Source organism: Larus michahellis, chromosome Z (genome assembly GCF_964199755.1).
Source record: "Larus michahellis chromosome Z, bLarMic1.1, whole genome shotgun sequence".
In the NCBI taxonomy this organism is placed as follows: domain Eukaryota; kingdom Metazoa; phylum Chordata; class Aves; order Charadriiformes; family Laridae; genus Larus; species Larus michahellis.
The window spans coordinates 54,311,757-54,333,642 of NC_133930.1; the positions used below are offsets into that span (position 1 = coordinate 54,311,757).

General features: G+C 40.0%; 1 protein-coding gene across 1 annotated transcript in view; it reads right to left on the minus strand.

Annotated features, from left to right (window-relative positions):
* The window catches only part of LOC141735804 (S-adenosylmethionine synthase-like), a 42,913-nt gene that overhangs the window by 1,567 nt on the left and 19,460 nt on the right, over positions 1-21,886 (minus strand). Inside the window, exons 2-10 of the mRNA XM_074569042.1 lie at positions 19,705-21,350; positions 16,531-16,624; positions 13,409-13,486; positions 10,570-10,692; positions 9,570-9,682; positions 8,778-8,921; positions 7,283-7,501; positions 5,684-5,866; positions 3,174-3,307 (exon numbers count right to left, since the gene is read on the minus strand). Of these exons, the coding sequence (XP_074425143.1) occupies positions 3,174-3,307; positions 5,684-5,866; positions 7,283-7,501; positions 8,778-8,921; positions 9,570-9,682; positions 10,570-10,692; positions 13,409-13,486; positions 16,531-16,603 (1,067 nt within the window). The 5' untranslated portion in view covers positions 16,604-16,624; positions 19,705-21,350. The remainder of the gene's footprint in view (positions 1-3,173; positions 3,308-5,683; positions 5,867-7,282; positions 7,502-8,777; positions 8,922-9,569; positions 9,683-10,569; positions 10,693-13,408; positions 13,487-16,530; positions 16,625-19,704; positions 21,351-21,886) is intronic.

Here is a 21,886-nt window from a genome sequence, read left to right on the forward strand (position 1 = left end):
AAGCAGTCAGCTTTCTTCAAATGTGTCAGAGATGCAGTTAAGTATGCAGTTATAGTTTATAAGCATTACAATGCAGAAGCATTACAATTGGAATAAAGTTCAGCTATACCTGTGCAAGCATCAACGTGTTTTCTGTTGTTGCAAGTGTAATATAGAATATTTTCTAATATTACTGTGCCGGAAAGACAGTGATGATCTCAAAAGAAGCAGCCAAAGATGATGATTTACTAGACTAACGGTGGAGGTTTAGCTGCTTGTGTAGATGCATTAAGTCACTATTGCAAATAGGGCTTACCACTCATTATGACTAGATAAATAATGAAGGTGCAAGTCATGATTATGGCTTTTTAGCCTGCATAATATAGCAGATTGCAGCTGAGATAAGTGGTATCCTACAGGTATCTACACAGAAGTTTCTCTTCATTTCATGAGAGGCCTGAAACATTTTCTTCTACTTGGGCTTTCTTCTATTTGGTATATGTTGTTTAATTATCTTTGAAAGCATATTTAAAATAGATGATTCATATTACAAGCTGCTGGAGAGAAAATTGGTGGAGGAATGGCAAAATAAGGAAAGAAGCACAAATACTAACAGGATAATGAGTACATTTCAGGTGGTGAAGAGATTACACATTCTCACACATATGGGGTCATTTATGATGTACAGCAGCTAAGCTTATTTCAAGTAATATTTTGTTCAACATGATCACATGCTCCAATGGCTACTACAGTCATTTGTGCTTGACCTTAATTCAAAAGCCATCGAAATGCAAGTGCTGACTAAATGAAAAGTAAGACATCATGAAGTACTTTGGTGCGTAGTTGGTTAGGATGGATAGCCAGCACCATTTACAGGATTTTAAAAATTGTGAGGTAGCATTTAACAAGGAAGTATTCACTAATCAGTGCTCATGTTTTTGCCTGCATTCTTCCCTTCTTACTGCCTTCACTGTTTCCAGGGCTATAATAATGTATTGTTAAAAAGCAGCATTTTGGAGCACACCAAATCAAGGAAAGTGTCTGGGAACCACCACACCATTTACTAGTGGCAATGAACTGCCTTAATGACAAAGGCAAAGAAGAGTTTTGGTTATACTTGTGAACTGATAACACTTGGAAAACATTACCTAACAATAGAAGTTGCCATAATGCCTTGTATTTTCTCAGATTATTAAAAATATGTCAGCTCTGCTCTCAGCATGTATTCAGGAAACATTCTGAAAAGGAGTGCAAAAGGCTGGCCACGCCATCGAAATGTTGATGTACCTTGTCAGAAATATCTTTCCTCTCTTTTTTAAGGAAATAAAGAGACTTCATATTCACTAACATATAGACATTTCTCACCTCAGAGCCAAATACACTCAAGATTCCTCTGGAAGGCTAGTATTATATTACTAGCTCTGATTTAAAAGAGAAGTGAATCATTAAAAGCATTTTTTTTCAAATAATGAGATAGCTAACATGTATGTTTTAGCATTTTAGAACAGAGGTCTTAAAACCAGTATTGCTCCAAGTGACAAAGTAGTTCCTCTGTGATGGAGTCAAGTTCTTGCTCTATCTCAAGCTTGAGCGCCCATATCAATTGCACAGAGTTTAATAAGGGGTGAACTCACACTGTGGCTGCCCCCTTAAAATAGAAAGAGATAGTGTTTCTCTCCATTAGCTGCATATTTCATGAAACTTTTAAGAAGTCCAGCCTGTCAAGTTTGGAGAAAATCAGCTAAGAGACTTGAAAGTTCTTCAGGACTGAGAAGGCAAGCCTGTACCATTAGGTCTTAGGAAGCTTTACTACAAGTAGGCAAGAAGCTCTGCCTCCTAAAAGTTTGCATAAAGAATCATGAGTTAGTCACAAAAGGGAGAAAAAGAAGGAAAAATACTAGGGTCAGATTACAGCTCCCTGGAATGTAGGTGGGCGACTGCTGATAAGGACAGGTGCTGATCTGCTTCTCTCCTGCAGTCCTTTCTTCTCTCAAAGAAAAAGGTAATTCCCGTGCTTCTTTAAGTGTAAGGATTATGTTTGTTTAAAAGACCTGCTTTTTCAGGTCCATAAATATTTCAGAATAGAATATAGCTGGGTTGGCTGCAGGAGGCAATGTAAGTAGGTTTGGGTTTTTTGTCATCTCTGATTGCATAGTAGCCTCAATGACACTTCTGATCACAACTGGATTTTCACTTCAAGACAGCTTATCTCATGGCGGGATTTTTATTCTTGTTCTGTTTTTTAAATGCATACAATATTTCAACGGCTACCAAATTTTAAGAGAGCATTTAAGAAACCTGGATTCGTTTAAAATTAAGTTTAGTTGACTTCAAACGGGCTGCACAAGACTGCATGACAACTAGAGACAGGCTTTCAGCGTTCAGTTTTTCTGAAGCAGAAGGTAGGTTACGCTTAACTCCTCATGAAGAAGTTAGTCACTTAAGGGTGTTCTTCTCTTTTGTGGGCTAATGGCCAATATCCCCTGAACAGCAACAACAAACACCATACTGCCACTGTTGTGGCAGGGTGACACTCAGCTTCTGTGCATGAACAAGGGCAAATTACATGCTGTATATATATAAATATAAATGAATATATATATTAAAAAAATATATATATATGTATATATAAATAAAAACATGCCACCCTTTTCAATGGATTTGCTTCAAAAGTGAGGGCACCAGTACCTTTCCATCTTGTGGCAGCTGTCTCACAAGTTGTTGCCACATAAAGATCAAGCAAAGAGAGACTTACTCTGGTACTTCTTCCAGAAAGAGCCAGTATTTCTGGTGCTTTACAGATAACGCAGGGATTGGGAGCCTTACACACCCTGTAAATAGTCTAGAAAGCCTAACTACATCTAATGTTAAAATTTTAATTCTACTTTACCAAGCACACTACCACCTGGCTAATGAACTGCAACATAGCACACTAGCAGGGTTATTGCAAGATATAACATAGTGTAATTTAGACCAGTCTTACATATTCAGTACATTTTGTGACCAGATTTATTAATTGGCCCTCATATGTTGTACTGGGTGTATGGGTGAGGGAAGAGCAGAAATGACAGCAATTGTAAATTTATGATGAATGTGGCTTTCATGAGGTTAGAAGCCAGAAACTTTAACATTAAACTGGTAAAGAGAGCATTAAAAATATGATTCCCTCCAGTAAATACTAATAGCACACAAACCTTATGATAGCTCCAAGGCGTAGATCAAAGTTTTTCTGCACAATCTCAAGCAGTTCTTCTTCAGATCTGTCTGATGTTCCATAGTGAAACACTGAGATCGCAAGAGGATGACTCAGACCGATAGCATATGATAGCTGTAGAACACACGCATACAATCCAAGCACAGTTAAAACAGTCCTTCCTACTTTTTCTTAAGAGAAAGGAAAGGCTTATCTTATGTATCAGGGGGAAATTTTACACACACCTTTTCTGCATAAAGAAAGCTAGGAGATACGTGTTTGCTATTTGCATTTATGTTAGAAAATTATCTGTTTTCCTCAGAGAATGTTCAGCCTGGTCAAGTTCAGGCCTAAATGACTTTCCTTAAAAGCAGAAGAGGTGCTTTCTAATCATCCTCAGACGCTGCCATTTCACATCCTTCAATGTCAGCTAGACACAAGGATTTCATGCCTTTGAGACTGCAGACTCTGAGATCCACAAATGTTTCTGGTGGTTTGGTTTTTTTTTGCTGAGGCAGAGAAAAGATTATCTAGGACAAGATGAGGAAAAGCTCCACGTTCCCAAAGCACTCACAGACTTGTTTTCCTAAAGTGAGTTATTTCCATGCGCTCCCTGGAACTTCATCCGGTATTTCCATGTACTTTTTAAAACATATCTATCAGAAGTAGACAAAGCAACCCAGGAAGTATTCCCTGTAATTTCACTTCATTCAAAGGAGGACAGAGGAGCTCTATAGCTCCTTTCTGACATCCACGAATCATATTAGCTTCTTTTCACCACAGCACTGCACAGCACAGCACTGACAGGTTCTCCTGCAATGTATCTGCTTGTGTCATTCAGTCCCTTTCTAAAATACACTCCTACTGCAGCTAGGTTAATATACACTTAATTTTCTTCCATCACGGTGAATTTGAATGAAAATCTGTTTTGCTTGAATGTGACTAATCAACAGCAACTATTATGTGGCTTTCACTGGTCTTCCTCATTATGTCTGCTCTCTACAAATTTCAAGAAGTAATAGTCCAATGGCTCAGTTCTATCTATATACTTCTTAGTAATTAGTTTCGCATTTCCACTTGATACATTTTTCCTTTTGTTAATCTTTAATCCAGCCTTCTATGACGTCACAGGACATTTGCTTTTCTGCTCTCCCATCCTCCTCTCTCCCCCCATTTTACCTTCATGGCTAATATCTGACATCTCCATAGTTTGCTGTTAACAATATCAATCTTGCCTTGTCTAGAGTCAGGCTCAGGTATTTAAGGAGGGTCTCTGGGAATTACTGGAATAACAACATTCCCACCTAACTCAAGAATTAAGACAGTGAGGTGTGTGTTCAAAAATGCCACTCAAAATGTGCATACCAAGAAATCAGAAGTTTGTCTTCTGTTCCCTCAGAAAAAAAAATCTCAACAATTTGCTAACCATCACTACTTGTTCTTGGCATATTCCTAGTCTCCCCTTTCCTTGACGAACTCCAAACTTCAAGTGTAATCATCTATCGAACACTTGCACAACATCTAAAGAAAGGTTCCTTTTTACTAATTGGGCTGTCTGGATACTATGTCATTGATCATAACCACATCCAGTGGGCCTCTCCTCTGGTCCATGGACAAAGTAAAAAGTTTTAAGCACACCTTTGCAGCAAAACATCAGCCAGATCACTGCTAGTTTTTACTGTAGTATTTTGTTGTACTGGGTTAAAGTTATTACATAGCAGCTTCTCAGAATAAGTATGTGTATGAATTCGTATTGCAAACTGCCTAAACAAACCTCAATTGTTTAGCATTCACATTGGGTTCATGTTTAATGGCAAAACTGTCTAGGGGTTAATAAAACAACTCTTTCGATTCCTTAGACTTAGTATTCCCAAAAAACTTCATGCACAAAGAAGGAATTGCATTTCTCTGAGCATATAAGACTGGTGAACATTGTTCTTGTTTTAAACTCTTAAAAACAATTGAATTTTGCTTTTAGTCACAACTCACATCATAGCAGTATACTAGGAACACACAGTAGAGAACTCATGGTAACTTTAAGGTAATTTCAAATACAGTGTAAAATGTTTTAAATTACAACTAATATGACCATATAGTAGGGTGCGCAGCTACGTTTAGACACTGCTAACACAACTGTCTGTAATGTGCTATGCAGTCCAGGTTGGAGTGCTGGGCACACACGTGTGTGCAGACGATCACTAGAGTTGCTGGAAGTAAAAGCAAGGATGATGCAAAGAAATACCTAGACCAGGGATGGCAACAGACTTGGAGAAATACTAATGAGAACACATTCCTTGTTTCAGGGCCATCCTGGCCTGTGTCTTTGGCTTCCCTCATAGGGCTCCTTAATAACACATCCCCAGGAGGAAACTTTCTGGATTCCGATTCTAGTGTACGAAATGCTTCTCTGAAACTGGAGCAGGGCTGTGATGGTAGTATGTATTCTGAGGGAGTGACCACACATGACACAAAATTTCTGTTTTAGTGTATTACTTTCACAGTTGTTCTTACCTGGATTAATACTCTTCTGCAGAGACCAGCTTTCACCAGAGATTTTGCAACCCAGCGAGCTGCATATGCTGCAGAACGATCAACTTTAGAGGGATCTTTTCCAGAGAATGCACCTCCACCATGTGCTCCCCAGCCTCCATAGGTATCAACAATGATCTTCCTGCCAGTCAGTCCAGCATCACTCTGCAGGACAAACAATTGAATACATGCACAAGACACAGTTTACCCAATCCACACTAGGTTATTGGGTACAGCTTTGAGCTTTGTTTTGTGTTTGCCACAGATATGACTCATTGTTCAGTTCACAGTGTTGATCTTCACATGCAACTCTTTAATGAATGAGGTCTACATGACTGGAGTATTTTTCAGAGATGTACTAAGCTGTCTGTGCTGCAGTCACCTTTGAAGACTGATAAGAATGTGGCACAACTGCAAACATCCCAAAGTGTCCTCTGTTCAGGTCAGCAATCATGAAATACTATCTCTAGTTTACTCAGTAACACTTCATGGAGGACAAGAATTTAGAGAGAAAAAATCCTTTCTGAGAAACAGATCACATATGACCTAAAAGGTTAACTAGCTTCACTTACACACATATACTAAAGCAGAAGTGGGGGCTTCATAGAGCTGCAGATCGGTGCTGCCAGCACAAGAGTACTGAGAAATTCTAGATCAGTTCACCTTAATGCTTCAGTAGTGGCACAAGGACCACTTGGTACTACTCTTCTTTCTTCTACCTGCCTGCCTGTGCTGCCAGTAATAGAGTCCCACCCTCTTGCATAGACCTGTGTCTGCCTCCTACAACTTCATGAGCTGATACAACTTGTTTGACCAGCAGAGAATTACTGCCTTTCTGTCAGATTAATAAAGATGGTGACTGCAAGCTGATAAATGATCTCCAGAGCATTGCAAAACTCCATCCTGAAAGAGGACAAACTGCATTAATCCACTAATTTTAAATCCCCAAATAAGTAATACAAGAGTAAAGCTGACATTTTTTTCCTCAGTTAAAGAGGTATCCCTAAATCATCGCAGTGTGATCATAAGCACACCGTGTAGTTTTAATCCTTCGTTGAATTCTGTATACAAAACTAGACAAAAATTTACAATTTCGCTAACCTAGTATTAGCACCTGGAAAGCAAAGCAGTATCAAATTCTAATGACTAGTGAAACTTGATATATTAAGGTCTCCCTTGACATTTGTTCAGCTCTCTGAATAATTTTAATGTAGAAGATCAGATCAGTTGTTATTTCTGGTTTTGATTTTTACTGTGAAAGTGAAGAGATAATTCCAGTTATGCATTTTAGCGTATAACTTAAGGGCTGGCTTTTGGTCATTTAAAATACTTTCTGGAAGTAAGACAAAGATCCAAGAATCTACACATTTGGCTGCCCAAGCAGGTACAGCTTCAGTTTAGATACCAGATATCCAGTAGGAAAATTCCAGTAGAAATGACTGAAGCCTTCATAAAAATATATAGACTTTCTTGGCTAAAAGTGTACCAGTTCATTGCACATTTGTTCAAGAGAACATGTAGAAGCATGTGGCAAAGTAGAATCCAAGTCTGTATAGGCTGTCCTCTTTCAAAGTACCGTACCTTAGGACCACCTTCTACAAACTTTTCACTTGGAAGGAGATGATAAATGGTCCTCTCATCAAGATACTTCTCTGGAATGACTTCTTTAACAACTTTCTCCATTAGCTCCTTCCGTATTTGTTGTAGAGTTATGTCTGGGGCATGATGCACTGAAATCACAAGTGTGTGCACTCGGATGGGCTCCACTGCGCCATTGCTCTCTTTGTATTCCATTGTGACCTAGACAGGAAAAAAAAAAAGGACAATGAACACACAAGGCCAAAAGCACCAGTTTGAAAATTGAACGTGAACCACACAGTTATTTTCTGCAGCAAAAAATAAATAGATGAAGGGAAACGGAATGAAAAATGGTGTGTGGTTGCTGATGCTTAAAACCATTGTAAGAAAAAAGAATAAACACAGAAAGTACTTAGATACCACCACCAAAAGTGTGAACTAAGTTAACTAAAGCATATTACATGGATCACCACAGAGAAACAAAATAACAAGAAAGCTACAGAAGCCTAAGATTTCACCAGCAGATGCTAAAATCATTCATGGTTTGGCGTGTTAACATAACTTCAAATAGTGTATCACTGAAGTAAAGCCAAAATAACTTTTGGAGGACCCTGCTAAAATGAGCAACTGTAGATCATTGTATGATATGATTCTCTTTGTTGCCTATTGCATCACTTTCAAGTACATGCTAATATATACTGGCATTGCTCCATCCTTAGTATAGGTTTTCTTACAGGCTGAGAAGACCTCTCTACTTTCCCACCCTTCAAAAATGCTTGGATAGATACATCATAAAGAAGTAACTCAATTCACATGTTCTATGCACTGCTGACAAAAAATAGGAACACAATCCGTGTTGCTCTGAAACAACACCAGTAGTATAACCCAATGCAGTTCATCTCCACTAATCAACAGAAATTAAGACTAAAACAACTCGCTGTCTTGGAAATGCTACATGTATGGCTTTCCGCTCCTCTCCTGCGGATTTCACAGCCTGGAAGACAGGGAATTTACTGCCTTTGATGCTGCTAAAGTGCATCACTGTTACAGCAGGCTCAATGACGCATCCACTCAGCTCTGCAACAGAGCTATCAGTGGCTCTGACCACTGATCAAATATAGTCTACATGAGGTTTGAATCAAGAACAGTTCTGCTTTAACTGAGAAGCCATCGCAATATCCCAGTCCATGCTTCTGGAATGCTGATATTTATTCAGGAAAAAACCCAGCTGATTATCAGTAATTTGTTAATCTTCTTAATCTCCAGGGGGAAAGAAGCAAGACAAAAGCATTATTTTGAAGAAACCTACTAAGACACTGATAGAACAGTTTAAACAAACTATGTGTGCTACATACAAATGTACCTTATGAAAATCACACCCCCTTGTAACACAAAAAAGCACCAGTTTTGACAAACACGAATTCTAATTTAATTGCAGACAGGGTAAATGATTTCTGTAGTTTCTCACCCTTACAGTTTATGCATCTACATTACAAACCTGTGTTTTACCATCTGGTCTAACCCAGGGCCATGTTCCATTCCGTCCTAGAGACTTTATGCGGGCAGACAGTTTGTGTGCCAGGAGGATTGTTAAGGGCATACATTCCTCAGTTTCATCACTGGCATAGCCAAACATCAAACCCTGTGTTGAAAAACAAGGAACTGCGTTGAGAAATGAGGAAATAAGCCACTTGTTTCCATGTTCTCTTTCAATTTTTGCACCTGTCTTCGCCACGTAGTGCTTAGAACCACCCAAGCCTTGAAAGTTAAGCCAGTAACATGCAGAGTGAGTACATTTTGACACATAACCAGCCTGAAGTAACATTTATTTATCAGCATGCAGCCACAGCAAGGTCTGGTTCCCAAGAATAACTCTGCCTAAGCATCCATAAGAATCCACTGCAAAGGCTTAATGGACATAGAGCTCATAAAGACTGCTTAGTCTTCTCCCCACACATGACAACTAAAATAACATAGCATTTGATGCTTAAGAAGTAAAACCACGCTACCCAAAGGACTTGAAAGACGAAAAACCGACACACATTGATAAAAAGCTTAATTGTAGTTCTATCCAGTATGGGCACTGGATATGGGAAAAGCCACTTTCACTGAAACTAGTGAAGAGTGTTACTTTTTAGCACTTCCGGGGATTAAGTGAGTTCACAGTGTTTAGCTGCTAATTATTACCCTTTGCACAATAGCTTTTAAGGAAAGGTTCTAGTTCAACACAATTCTAATTGCTTGTGCATAAACTGAACTTAAGTAACTGTCTGGAATTAAGTCACATTACCTGATCCCCTGCTCCAATGTCATCACCGCTCTTGCCATGGGAGACAGCCTGCTTGATCTCTTTACACTGTTGTTCTAAGGCCACTAAAACTGTGCAAGTCTTATAGTCCAGTCCTAGTGAAGGGAGTTTTGTAAAGTTAGATCATACATTCTTGACAGTTCACAAATTGCTAGAGAAGCTTTTATGGATTATCTAATTATCTTGGCCAAAACTTTTAAAACTCTACGCATGTAAACTTCCTATACCATGTTTTGCATTGCCAATAGAAGCAGACAATCAGTACATTTATATAACAGTTTCAGGATGTGGGCAAGTTAGTGATATTAGTTCAAATTTGAGCTCTTGAAACTGAGGGGATAAGTGTAATCCTACAAGCTGCCCCACCAAAGCATGTTACAATGCTTACGATAACTGGGGTTCAAACCATTTAGGTATTAAAGCTGGGAGTGTGGAAAATGTTACCAGAAACTAGTATTCAGTTTTTCTTGTAGTAGGTTTTAGGGTTTAATAGAATTAGAGACAAGCTGTATATATCATGCATGAAAAGGGAAGACTGAAGGGGAATAATCATGTAAGGGGTCCAACTGCTGAAAGGAGTATACTTTGGGAAACATGTTAAGAATACACAAAGAATTCCCTTGGGTGTGAACTTCAAGTGTCATAGGCTTATGCATCCCAAGGACAAGGAACACCAGTGTTAAAGTTTTCACTGTACAAACCTGCAGATGTAACCACCTTCTGACATTTGGGCAAACACTAGTTATTCTGCATCAGAGAAGCAAGAGGTACCTGGTGCTTTCAAGAATAAGTCTTTTACAAGTATGCCACCTTAAAATAGCTCCTTCAGTATCAGGCACTAAAAAATGCATATTAACTCCTGTGCAGTTTTCTCCTAGGTCTGGAGACACATTTAATTCTATTTTCTGGAAGATCATAAAAACATGACTTTGGCCACATGCAGAACAGGCCTAAGAATGAACACATGAAGGATCTCACTCACCTTTGGAAGAGTCATCATACCCTATCCTCCTAAGGGTCTCTCTTACAATCTGTTGGTAATCTACTGTAGCCTGGGATGTGATCTCTCCACAAAGCAAAATCATTCCAGTTTTTGCTACACACTCTGCAGAAAAAAGATGAAATATCAGAATTTTACTGCTACTATTTTACATTTACACAGGGAGATCCTGAAGACGGCTCTGTGAACAAGGGATTAGTCAAAGAGGAAACTCAGTGTAAAGCCTTAGCATACATATAGGTCTGTGTGCAACCGTTCTTCTCTTCAGCTGATATGAATGCCTGCATGGGGGAGGAAGTCCATCTTACCCAATTATCCTATCTCCACAGTGACTAGAAGCACACATCTATAAGAACAGGTCAAGTATATAGTGCTGTTTCTCCAAATTCTTCTCTAGTGTCCAACAATTTCAGCTTGAGGTCTTCCTGAAGCTAAAGGGAGGTCACTTATTGGCAGATGGCATTACCAGTCTTTGATGGATTTTTTTAAACAGTAATTCATCCAGTTGCCCTTGCAACCATGAAAACTTCTAGCACCTACAGGATCCTGGAGCAAGAAGGTATGCAACTTCATTACAAATTTTGTGCACAATCATTTCATATTTTACACCATTATTTGTTTCAAGTGTCCACCTGGCCCCCAAACTTTTACATTTTATGTTAAAATATAGCAATTAGTCACAAAAAATTCACCACATCAATACGACCTACAACTCTGTAGCTCTATTGCATATCCTATTAAATTTTCTCTTTTCCAGAGTGGGAAGGCCTAGGCTATTCCCTGAAAGACAATGTATTGCTATCATTGTATTCATTACTCCTGCCATATAATCTTACTATAGACTTTTTTGGGATGGGGAAAGAGAAACAGATTGAACACAGTATTCAAGTCAGGCAATCATGGATTTACATGTCTTAATGATGTTCTCAGTTCCACTCTTCATTCTTTTCCCAGCAAGCCCTAACAGTCAGCTTGGGTTTTTACTGCTACTGAGCACCGACTCTTTTCACAGAAACATATGTCTATTACAACTGCAAAATCTCTCTTCTAAATACTTGCAGTCAACTGCAAACCTTACTTTCTCTATAGGGGGATAAGATTGCTCCCTTCCCCCGTGCATTAGCCTACACTGAATTTCAACCATCACTTTTATCATCCAGGCACCATCTCATTTGAATAATTTTATCTGATTTCAAGATTAAGTATTACAGGCAGGAATATTCTATAAAATTGCACAACTATGGACAGCAGCATCACGTAAAGATAATCAAGCTGGCTTTAATTGGCAGCTTAGCTTAGATAATCCAGACAAGCAGTAGAGACTTTAACACCGAGCAAGCTTTCTCTGTCTGCAAGAGGAATTAGCCTATATTGAGATATTAAGCTACATCCTAGCTGGCATGGTATCCGAATTACAATGTGGACACAGTGAGAGTCCATAATAACACAGGGACACAGTAAGAGTCCATAATAATAGGGTAGCCCTAAACATACAAGCAAATTGACCCAAGGTAGTGATACCTGTACAGTGCAGGGTATCCTGGTACCATTCTTTTCACACTCAGTCTTGTGCCCCTGCTCTACCGACCAGCAGCCCTCTTCCTATCTGTTACGCCCTAGCAGAACACCGATGCATGATGTATGGTGCTGTGAATCCCGCAGTGGGGGAAGAGACCCTGTATTACAGCTGTGAGGCAGAGAAGAATGGCTCTCAGCTCTTCCTGTATGGTCATTACAAAAAGGGGAAGCATCTCTGGAAGAACAAAAAGTTGGGGCACTGGGACTTAGCGACATGGAAGAATAATGCTGCAGTCACCACCAACAGTCCCTAGAAACTCTCCCATGTCAAATACAGCCAAACAAAGCTTGATGGTGATGCAAGACTTCACAGCATGATGATGCTTTTTTAGTATCAGGATAGAAAGGTGCATCTTCCCACATTTCACTGCTTTCCATCCTGACTGAAATTTAATTCAACTGAAAGACAACACAGCTCAGGAGCTGCACTATAGCTGCAATTTATAAGTGAGCCCAAGCAATACCCTATCTGCTCTAACCAAAAGTTACCGTGTAAGGTTTTGTGCTCTTCACTGGCATGTGATTTCTTGTTCTAAGAAAAAAATTACTGCATTCAGAGAGCTTTTTAGACACATTCCCTTTCTGTGTCCATCGCCTGTTGGCAACCCAGCTCATTCCAATCTGATGATATGTTCTCAGGCTCTGGAAGAGGTGATGTTGCTAGTGACAACATCCATGTAGAATACGGGATAGTCCTAACAGAAAGTCCCATGAAAAACGCAAACCACTTTGATCAGAATCACATTCAAACGAACTGTGCACTTATCTTCCTGTGAACCGAGGGCATCACCCTGCTTAAAGCACAGTAAATATCTATTTAGACTTCTGGATTTTGAGTTCTATTAACACCTTTTACTCATTCTATGAAGAAATGCATCTTGACACATACCTTTCCTCAGTTCTCTTTTTCCCTAATTTTCTTAGATTCCTCATTGTCATTAGCCCTGTCAAACACAGTTTTCCCTGATACCACTGGCTTCTCCTGATCTATTTCTTACATTTCATCATTTTTAATTCGTATTGGAGTACTATGTGTTTCTTTTTTTTCTGTTTATTTTTTGCAGGTTTTTTTCTGCCTTCCCTTCTCCTCTGAGCCAGTGTGCCAGACCTGACCCCTTGACTGACTGTGGAAATGTTGACTGCCAGCCAGCTATTGCAAGAATTTTGGATCACAGGATGTTATATCAACATGAACTACTTGTTGTACTTCATTAATCTGTTTTTCTATCTGTATTATACTTACCACAGGCAACCTTGGCATCTGGATCAATACTGAGATGAGCGTCTAGAATAGCATCACTTATCTGATCACACACCTTATCTAGAAGATAAAAATTAGACAGACATAACATTTATTTTTGTGTTAAAAACAACAAAAAATTGATTTCTTAATAAAATTTAATTTTCAGTGGGCAAGAGACTTCTGCTTACAGAGCATTTGCCAAGAGGCAATCAGAGCAATTTGTATTCTTAAATACCCTGTTTTCACTCCTCTCCTCAAGTCAATCCTAACTGACATTTTACTATCATCTGCACAGTCCAGCAGACTCCCAGGTGAGGGGAAAATGAAAAGGCCTGTAAAGGCACCCTGAGATATTAGTTTCAGGAGAATAGAAGATACAAGTAGTAACTTTGGAAGAAGTGTTTAAGCTAAGGCCTATCTGTAGGGGTCGTCTTCTCCTCTTTATTCTTCTCCTCTTTATTTTAAACTTTGTACTGCATTTTCTGTGTGAATTACCTATTTCAATCTATATCCTATAACTGTTAGAGGTCTGCACTTAAGGCAGTGTTTACCCCTTCAGTACCTCTAGTGGGGACCTCTGAGATCTCATGTGTGAACTTTTTTGGATGACAAGAGGCATTGCTCTGCCTACAAATATGTACATTAGATTGAAGCCCACTCTCGCAATTATCCACAACTATCCAGCTCATCTGAGTTTAGAAAAACATTCTCTTAGGGACATATATTGGCCACTCACAAGTTTCCACAGGTATATTTCTGAGTTTTGGTCTTTTTTTTAGGACAAAAGCACGGGAGAAAAAAGTTTTTACCTACTCTGTCTTTAGCACCTATGACCTATTGTCCAGGCAAGAACTAAGTATGCCAAACGAATTTGGTTTGTTAAAAGTTAATGAACAATTTAGGGGACTGTTGTGGTTTAAACCCAGCCAGCAACTAGGACCATGGACTCACCCTCCCTTCCTCCACTGAAGGGTAGGGGAAGGTGGGAGAAAAGAAGGTGAAAGGGAAAAAAAAAGTCCTGGGTTGAGATAAAGACAGTTTAATAGAACAATAGTTGAAAATAAAATAATAATAATCATAAAAGGATATACACGACACAAGTCCCTCTCACTGCCCAGTGAACTGGTTTGCCATCCCAACCCAAGCAGAGATCGCGATTCCCCTCCCCTGGCCAACCCCCATTTATACACCAGGCATGACGTCTATGGCACGGAATATTCCATTTGCCATTCTATTGTTCTATCTATGCTCCTTCTCAGCTTCTATGAGAAGCTGAAGAAAGCCCTTGAGTAGTATAAACATCACTTGGCCACAACTAAAACACTATGTATTATTCCTTTCAAAACAAATCTGGAAACACAGCAACCACTAGAAAGAAAATTAACTCTATCTCAGATGAAACCAGCACAGGGACAAATTGAGATTCTTTGTCTCATCAGGGTGACTGAACCAAGTAAAAGCAATCTACATTATTTCTTCAAAAGTACATCTTTGAAATGTTGCATATCTGCAGAACCAACATGAGGAATATAAATCAATCTTCACCCACCATCATTACAAATAAACGAGTCCAAAGTATGTTCAGCCACACAACTACACAGCTGGATCTAAAACACTGTGTGTATCAATGACCCAGGTGTCTCTATATTATTTGGAACAGCCTATATAAGTATCTATGTAACTGCCAATCCAAAATAAATTCTCTTGCAGAAGTGAGTACTGTTTAATACTCACTAGTATATTTACTCAGAGAATCAGAATCCTGGTCAGTTACCTAAGGTATACTGCACTTTCACTGATAAAAATTGACGACAGTTTGAAGACACAAGGACATAAGATGAAAGGCAGAAACAGCAAGTGGTCATAGTTTCACACCCAGGAATCGTTTGTGCAATCAAGTATAAAATCAGTAATGCCAAGTTCCAAAGTTTGAAATCTGGCTAGTTTGTCAACAACTCTGAAGCAAACTGAGTCCTGAAGGCTGCGGAATTGACTCCCACCAGAGGGTCCGATACTCAAACAGGGATGGCATAACCTGGAACAACTGATAAGGTTTATTGCGTTCAGCTATTTGCACCATTACAACATACAGTGCAGCTTTTTAAAGCAAACTAGTGGTTGTGGTGGTTCAAGATACGATGATACATGCTGCAGTGGTCTTGCAGCTGTTCGACTGTTCACTAGGGGCTGGGCAGACAGAATAATATAACTGGTCTCAAACTGTGCCATTCCCACCAAATGAATAAGAATTTTGAGAATACAGATACACAAGGAAAAGTCAGCTGCAAACCTTCAGTGTTTGACACCACTCTCATTTTCTCACTATTAGTTGTTTTTTTTTCTTTCCTTCTCCTATGGGAAAAGTAAGGGGTAATGTTATTTTTAGTCTTAACATTAAAATGCCCCATTTGAAGGTTCCACCATAAAAAGAACCGTTGCTGCCTTCACTGTAAATTTGAATCACTAGTATGTCTGCTGGGGGTCCAAACTTCCTCCAGTCCATCAGTTAACATAGCCTCTAGATACATACTTGTGTAATCAAAGCTGTGTGAAAAATTGATGAATTTAATGAATGACAATTAGAGCTGAAGCATTGTCTTGCAGTCCCAGACCTGGAAAATACTTTGTATCAGCCTACAGCATATGTAAACTTGTGTAAGGGAGAGCAATGTGGCAGAGTGGCATATGCAGTATTACAGCAGTATCTGGAATGCAGCTCAGATGCAAATCAATGCTTAGTATTCAATATGTTTCAGAGATTCGGCGTTCAATGATCACCTATAATAAACATGTGCATAAAGTAATATTTTTGCATTACAGAATTAAAAATGAAATTCTGATTCCAGTATATGTGGCAGCTCTAAGTCACCTGTACAAGAACCTCACCGTGCTTTTTTCTCTCAAGTGAAAGTTTAAAGTTGTTTATGCCAGATTATATTGCATACTAAAAAAATAAGACAAATTCTTGTCAAGAAACAAAGAAACTAAACTGAAGTCTATTCAAAATAATTAATTGGGTCATCTTTTCTCCATTGGGGGAGACACGACTGAACTTTCATCAGATAGCACTCTTCAGTGGAAGTATTAATAAAAGCAAAGATTCAATCAGCATTTTTACTTACCAGAATGTCCTTCAGCAACAGATTCTGAGGTAAAAAGAAATCGTTTTTCTTTTTTTGAGGTATGAATTGACATGTCTTGGTATCCTTAGCGAGCCTGCAAATGAGGAAGAACGAAAGCAACTGGACCACAGGACAAGCACAGGCAGCAGGTGAAGTGGAAAGGTTAATGTATCTACACAAACAGCTGAGGTAATTGCTTCTGCACATTTGTTCCTCAGAAGTTTGATAGATTAAGACTGATTTATGTGGATTTTACAATGCAATACTACAGAAATTCCTTTCATAAGACTTTTGTGTTTGCTTAACCTTGGCCCTGCTAAACTCTGCAGAAGTGTTATCATCATGTGAAATGTGAACACAGCTAAGCCGGAGTTCAGTGCTTTTGCACACTTCTCCAAGCCTCCATTCTTACTTCTAAGGGCTAACAAAAAAGCACTTCAAGACAGTGACACAGCAGAGAGATTTAATCTGAATTTGTAAGGGTGAATGATGGTTTCTCCTAGGCATAATGTCCATACATTGTCCTCAGCTGCAGCAGCGACCTGTGCAGAAATGTCTGTCTCTTTATGTGAGAACAGGTGTTCATAACAGCTCCAGGTGGTAAGCTGTGCTCTTCTTCCCGAATACTATTTGTGTCTGCGGCTAAGTGAGGAGCTGTAGAGCAATCAAGACCATGCTCTGTAGAAGCAGCTATGAAGACAGTTCATCGATCACATCACCAGCAGGCACAGGGAAAGTCCCAGACTGGAGTCAGCAATGGACAGGAGCTGAATTCCAGACCTGGAGTCAGGAATGCTCAGATCGGGATCAAAGGCAGGCAAACATTAAGCCAGCAATGTGCCCTTGTGGCCAAGAAGGCCAATGGCATTCTGGGGTGCATCAAGAAGAGTGTGGCCAGCAGGTCGAGGGAGGTCATCCTCCCCCTCTACTCTGCCCTGGTGAGGCCACATCTGGAGTACTGTGTCCAGTTCTGGGCTCCTGGTTCAAGAAGGACAGGGAACTGCTGGAGAGGGTACAGCAAAGGGCTACCAAGATGATTAGGGGATTGGAACACCTCTCTTATGAAGAAAGGCTGAGGGATTTGGGTCTCTTCAGTCTGGAAAAAAGACGGCTGAGGGGGGATCTTATCAACACTTAAAAATACTTAAAGGGTGGGTGTCAAGGGGATGGGGCCAGGCTCTTTTCAGTGGTGCCCAGCAACAGGACAAGAGGTAATGGGCACAAACTGGAGCATAGGAAGTTCCACCTAAACATAAGGAGGAACTTCTTTACTCTGAGGGTGGCAGAGCACTGGAACAGGCTGCCCAGAGAGGTGGTGGGTTCTCCATCTCTGGAGACATTCAAAACCTGCCTGGATGCGTTCCTGTGCAACCTGCTCTAGGTGACCCTGCTCTGGCAGGGGGGTTGGACTAGATGATCTCCAGAGGTCCCTTCCAACCCTGTGGTTCTACGATTCTATGAAACAGACAGGGTCCTCCTCAGATGTCGGCCATTGAAGAAAAAGAGAGTTGACCTTTTGATCCCTCAGCTTTTATACTGAGTATGATGCAGAGTGGATGGAATACCCTGTTGGTCAGTTTTGGGTCATCTTTCCTGTCCGCTCCTCCCTACAGGTGTGACCCCTCTACGCTTTTCCGCTTCTGACCCTCTGACACAGCAAATAATGAAGTTAGTTGACCTTGGTTGTTATAGCAATAAGTATAAGCAAGAGCACAGCGTTGCAAAGCTACCTAGGAACATCTGGTCTTAAAAACCCTTGTGCTGCTGAGCAGCTCTACACTACTGCAATACGTGATGTTGAGCTCAGCTTCTTTAAATCGGTAGAACATTTCTGAAAATGTTGCTCCATAACCTAAGCGTGTTAAATGGTAACAAGGGTGGTACTGAGATGCAGCTAAAACTTTAGCTACAACTGAAGGCTTTACTACTGGCCATCACAAGCAAACAACATCCCCTACCAGGCTACAATCAAACTGCACAAGAGATGTGCATTCATTCTGCAAAGAAGTCTTCACTGCTAGGAAGCAGCATGTCTTCACTTCAGGACATTTCCCAGTAGTGAGGTACATGAAGTAAAAAAAGCAGTAATGAAGGCAAAGCACTTAGACGAATGAGTCCAAGCCAACTCTCAAAAAAATAAAGTAAAATTGCACTTCATCTGCAAGAATGACTGGAGAAGGCACTGCCTAAGCGTGGTAACACAAGTCGTAGCTCATGTACTGTAACAGACCAGTCACCTCAGTGAAAACCACCACTTTATAGAGTGATACATGAAGAAGTGACTTGACTGGAGGAAAGAGACCATATGCACCTCTTTTGGCTTTGCCTTTTTTCTTTTTTTTTATCCTAGGAACAAATCAGCAGATAACACCAAAAAACTCCAGTTCTCAGACAACAATGATTGCTTAAGTGTGTGTGAAGGAGAGCAATAAAGAGAAAGACTTTAAACCACAGTTAATGATTACCAGAAGTGCCCTATGCAATACATTGACTCATCTATTTCATTGCCTTTTTTCAGCTTCAGAATTTATTACGATACAATACAAAATTAAACCAACCATGCAGAGATTTGTGTACCTGGAGGTGTTTCAATTCTGTGTATTAAATACACTTTGAGCTCAAGTTACATGCTCCGTAAAACACTTCATGCAAAGAACAGAAAAGCATTCATACGAAGAATTTCAGTTTCCTCCATCATGAATTCATATTATGCTGCATTCTAAAATACTTGTGCTTTACATTGTGTCTTATAAACTAATCTCCTTCAACATAGGCTCCTCAGCACGTTTTACAACGTAGGGTATATGTATAGTCCAACCCCAGCCTGGAATGTAAAAGGAAAAAAAAAAATACAAAGAACTGTCAACCTTTGTAAGCAAGAAACAAAAAAAAAAAAAACAGGGGCGAGAGACACCAGAGCAGAGGTAAGAGGTACCAGGGCAGGAACGAGGAGAAGGCAGGAGGATGCTGGAGAAAAAGGAGGCACAAGAGAAGTTGCCTGAGCAGGACTAGAGCAGAGAGACACCCACACAGGGGCAGACGCACAAAAGAAGGCACAGGGAAGGTACACCTCCGAGGGGTTTGCAAACAATGGAGGAGCCCATGTCAGAGAAGTGGAGACAGAAAAATGGAGGAGCAATCACAACACACTGCACCCAATCTCGTGCTGCTCACCCAAGGGACTGAGGCCAGGGAGAGGGGACGAGAGGCCTCCAGAGGGAAGCTGAGGTGTTTTCCCCTACGTGATCTTTTATCTTCTTTATTTTTCAATGCTAGAATCAGTAATTACAAGTTTGTTAACTGGCAATCAATTAACTCAAATTCCCTGCAACAAAACCATTCTGTTGCCTGTGACGGTGGGGTTGTGTCTTACAAGGCAGCTGCTCCAGCCAAGATTCATCTATCACTGGTGAATTTGTTTGAGGAATATCAATTGCTTCTGTAAGAGTCACGTTTCCCTTTGCCTCTTTTGCTGATGTTTCTTGACCAAGTATAAGAAAACACCATTACTGTCATCAGATTCAGAAAGCTGCTACGGAAAATGGAGAGATGAACTGGAAGACCTTTTAAAAATGGGATCACTTCAGCAGCTGAACTTTCAATATTGCTCTGCATGCCAGGACCTCATGAAAAAATTACTGTTGGAGCCACAGAACTGTACCTGTCCTAACTGAAGTCCATGCATATTCTGCTTTTATGTGACACAGCAATTCAGTATTTCAGCCACAGTCTTGCCCCTTCTTGTTTTAAAAATTTATTTTTGCCACAGTTCTGCTATTTTCTCTCATCATCTATACAATACTTCAGTTCAGCTGGCTTATGAAGAGAGATTGAGTTCTGAGTTCTCACAGTTGAAGTGGCTCTTGCATCTCAGTCACTTCTGCTGTAATCAGTTCAACAATGTGTGCTCCAGCTCAGACCCAAATGAAAATGCCATTCATTCACACACCTGCCTCAGTAAACTTCTGCAGAACAAATGCTGTTCTTATGGGCAAATGTATTCAGGCCCTTCTCTCCAGGCTGTTTCTGGCATTCCACCAAGATCTCCCAAAGGTGATTTCCCAGCCTGTTCTTTGCTAAGGCCCATTGCTAGTGCCTGACAAAAGCCTCCCCATACACATATTAAAAAGCTGCTTGGTTGCTGCTTTTTTCCAGGTGAGGCCTCACAGCTTTTCAGCTTGTTCCTCCGGCCTCTTCTCGCTTCTGAGTGCAACCAAGATTCCTTGCAGATCCCAGCAGGTTGAAGAGATGACTTCCACCAGAGGTAAAGACACTTTCTTGAGCAGAGTCTAGGGCACAGCTGCGTGATTTCCACAGGTTCTTCCAACCATTGACTAGATTGTATTGTATTACTTCCAGCTCCTAGTTATGAATTTCAGAAAGTTCCACAGCATATCTGCTGGAATCTTCCTTCCCAAAAGTCTATTACAAATCTATTAGTTCATTCCAATTTGTATTACATACTCAGCTGCCTATTTCTGATCTGTACTCTTAGCTTCAGTTGATACCAGAACTGAGGAAAATCAGTTGCTGTTTACTGGAGGCAGAATCCTGTACTACAAGAACGCAGTATCGTGGTGTTTTTCAGTCTAGAACATCTTGGATATCTTATTCCCATCAGTAAGCTGAGCCAACTGTTTGTGAATTAAACTGCATTCTCAGTGCATTTTCAGGTTGGAACTTGTGCAAACCTATAACATTTGCACCCCATGAGAGTGCATTTTCGCTCTCTGCAATTTGAGTTCTTCACGTGATATTTGAATTCTTGGCTTCTTCTATGGATTTCTCTTATGAACTCCACTATTGAGTGAATAGCCTTCCTAGAAAATGAAAATACAAAGTTTATGATAATAAATACACTGCCAGGCAAACACTTATCACGCATTCATGTGTTTCCTTTGAAGTCCCTGATTCTCTTTCAGTTACAACAAAAGACTTAAAAAATGCAACAATTTCTCTGCCATAAAGCTACTTTGCAACACTGTTTAAATCACATCAGTTAGAGCACAACTTGACTGAAAAATATAAGCCCTATATATTCCAAATAGACTATTATTATCATATGAACTAAACATGCCAAGAGAATAAAAACCTGAACATAAACCAAAAGCCTCCAGTTCACAGCTCCAAAGGACAGAAGGTGGCATATAAACCAAACGCCAAATTGTTTGGAGTGACTGGACAAAGTTGGTTGGGCTGGTAAAAATCAAAACAAAATAAAACAAAAACCAGGGGGAGGAAGTTACTTTGGAATTCAGATACAGATTTTAAAATATGATTTATAAACAAAGCTGAGAATCTCCAGACACTACAGCCTCTGGTAAGTGTAATCTGTGGTGTAGATACATTAGCTGTT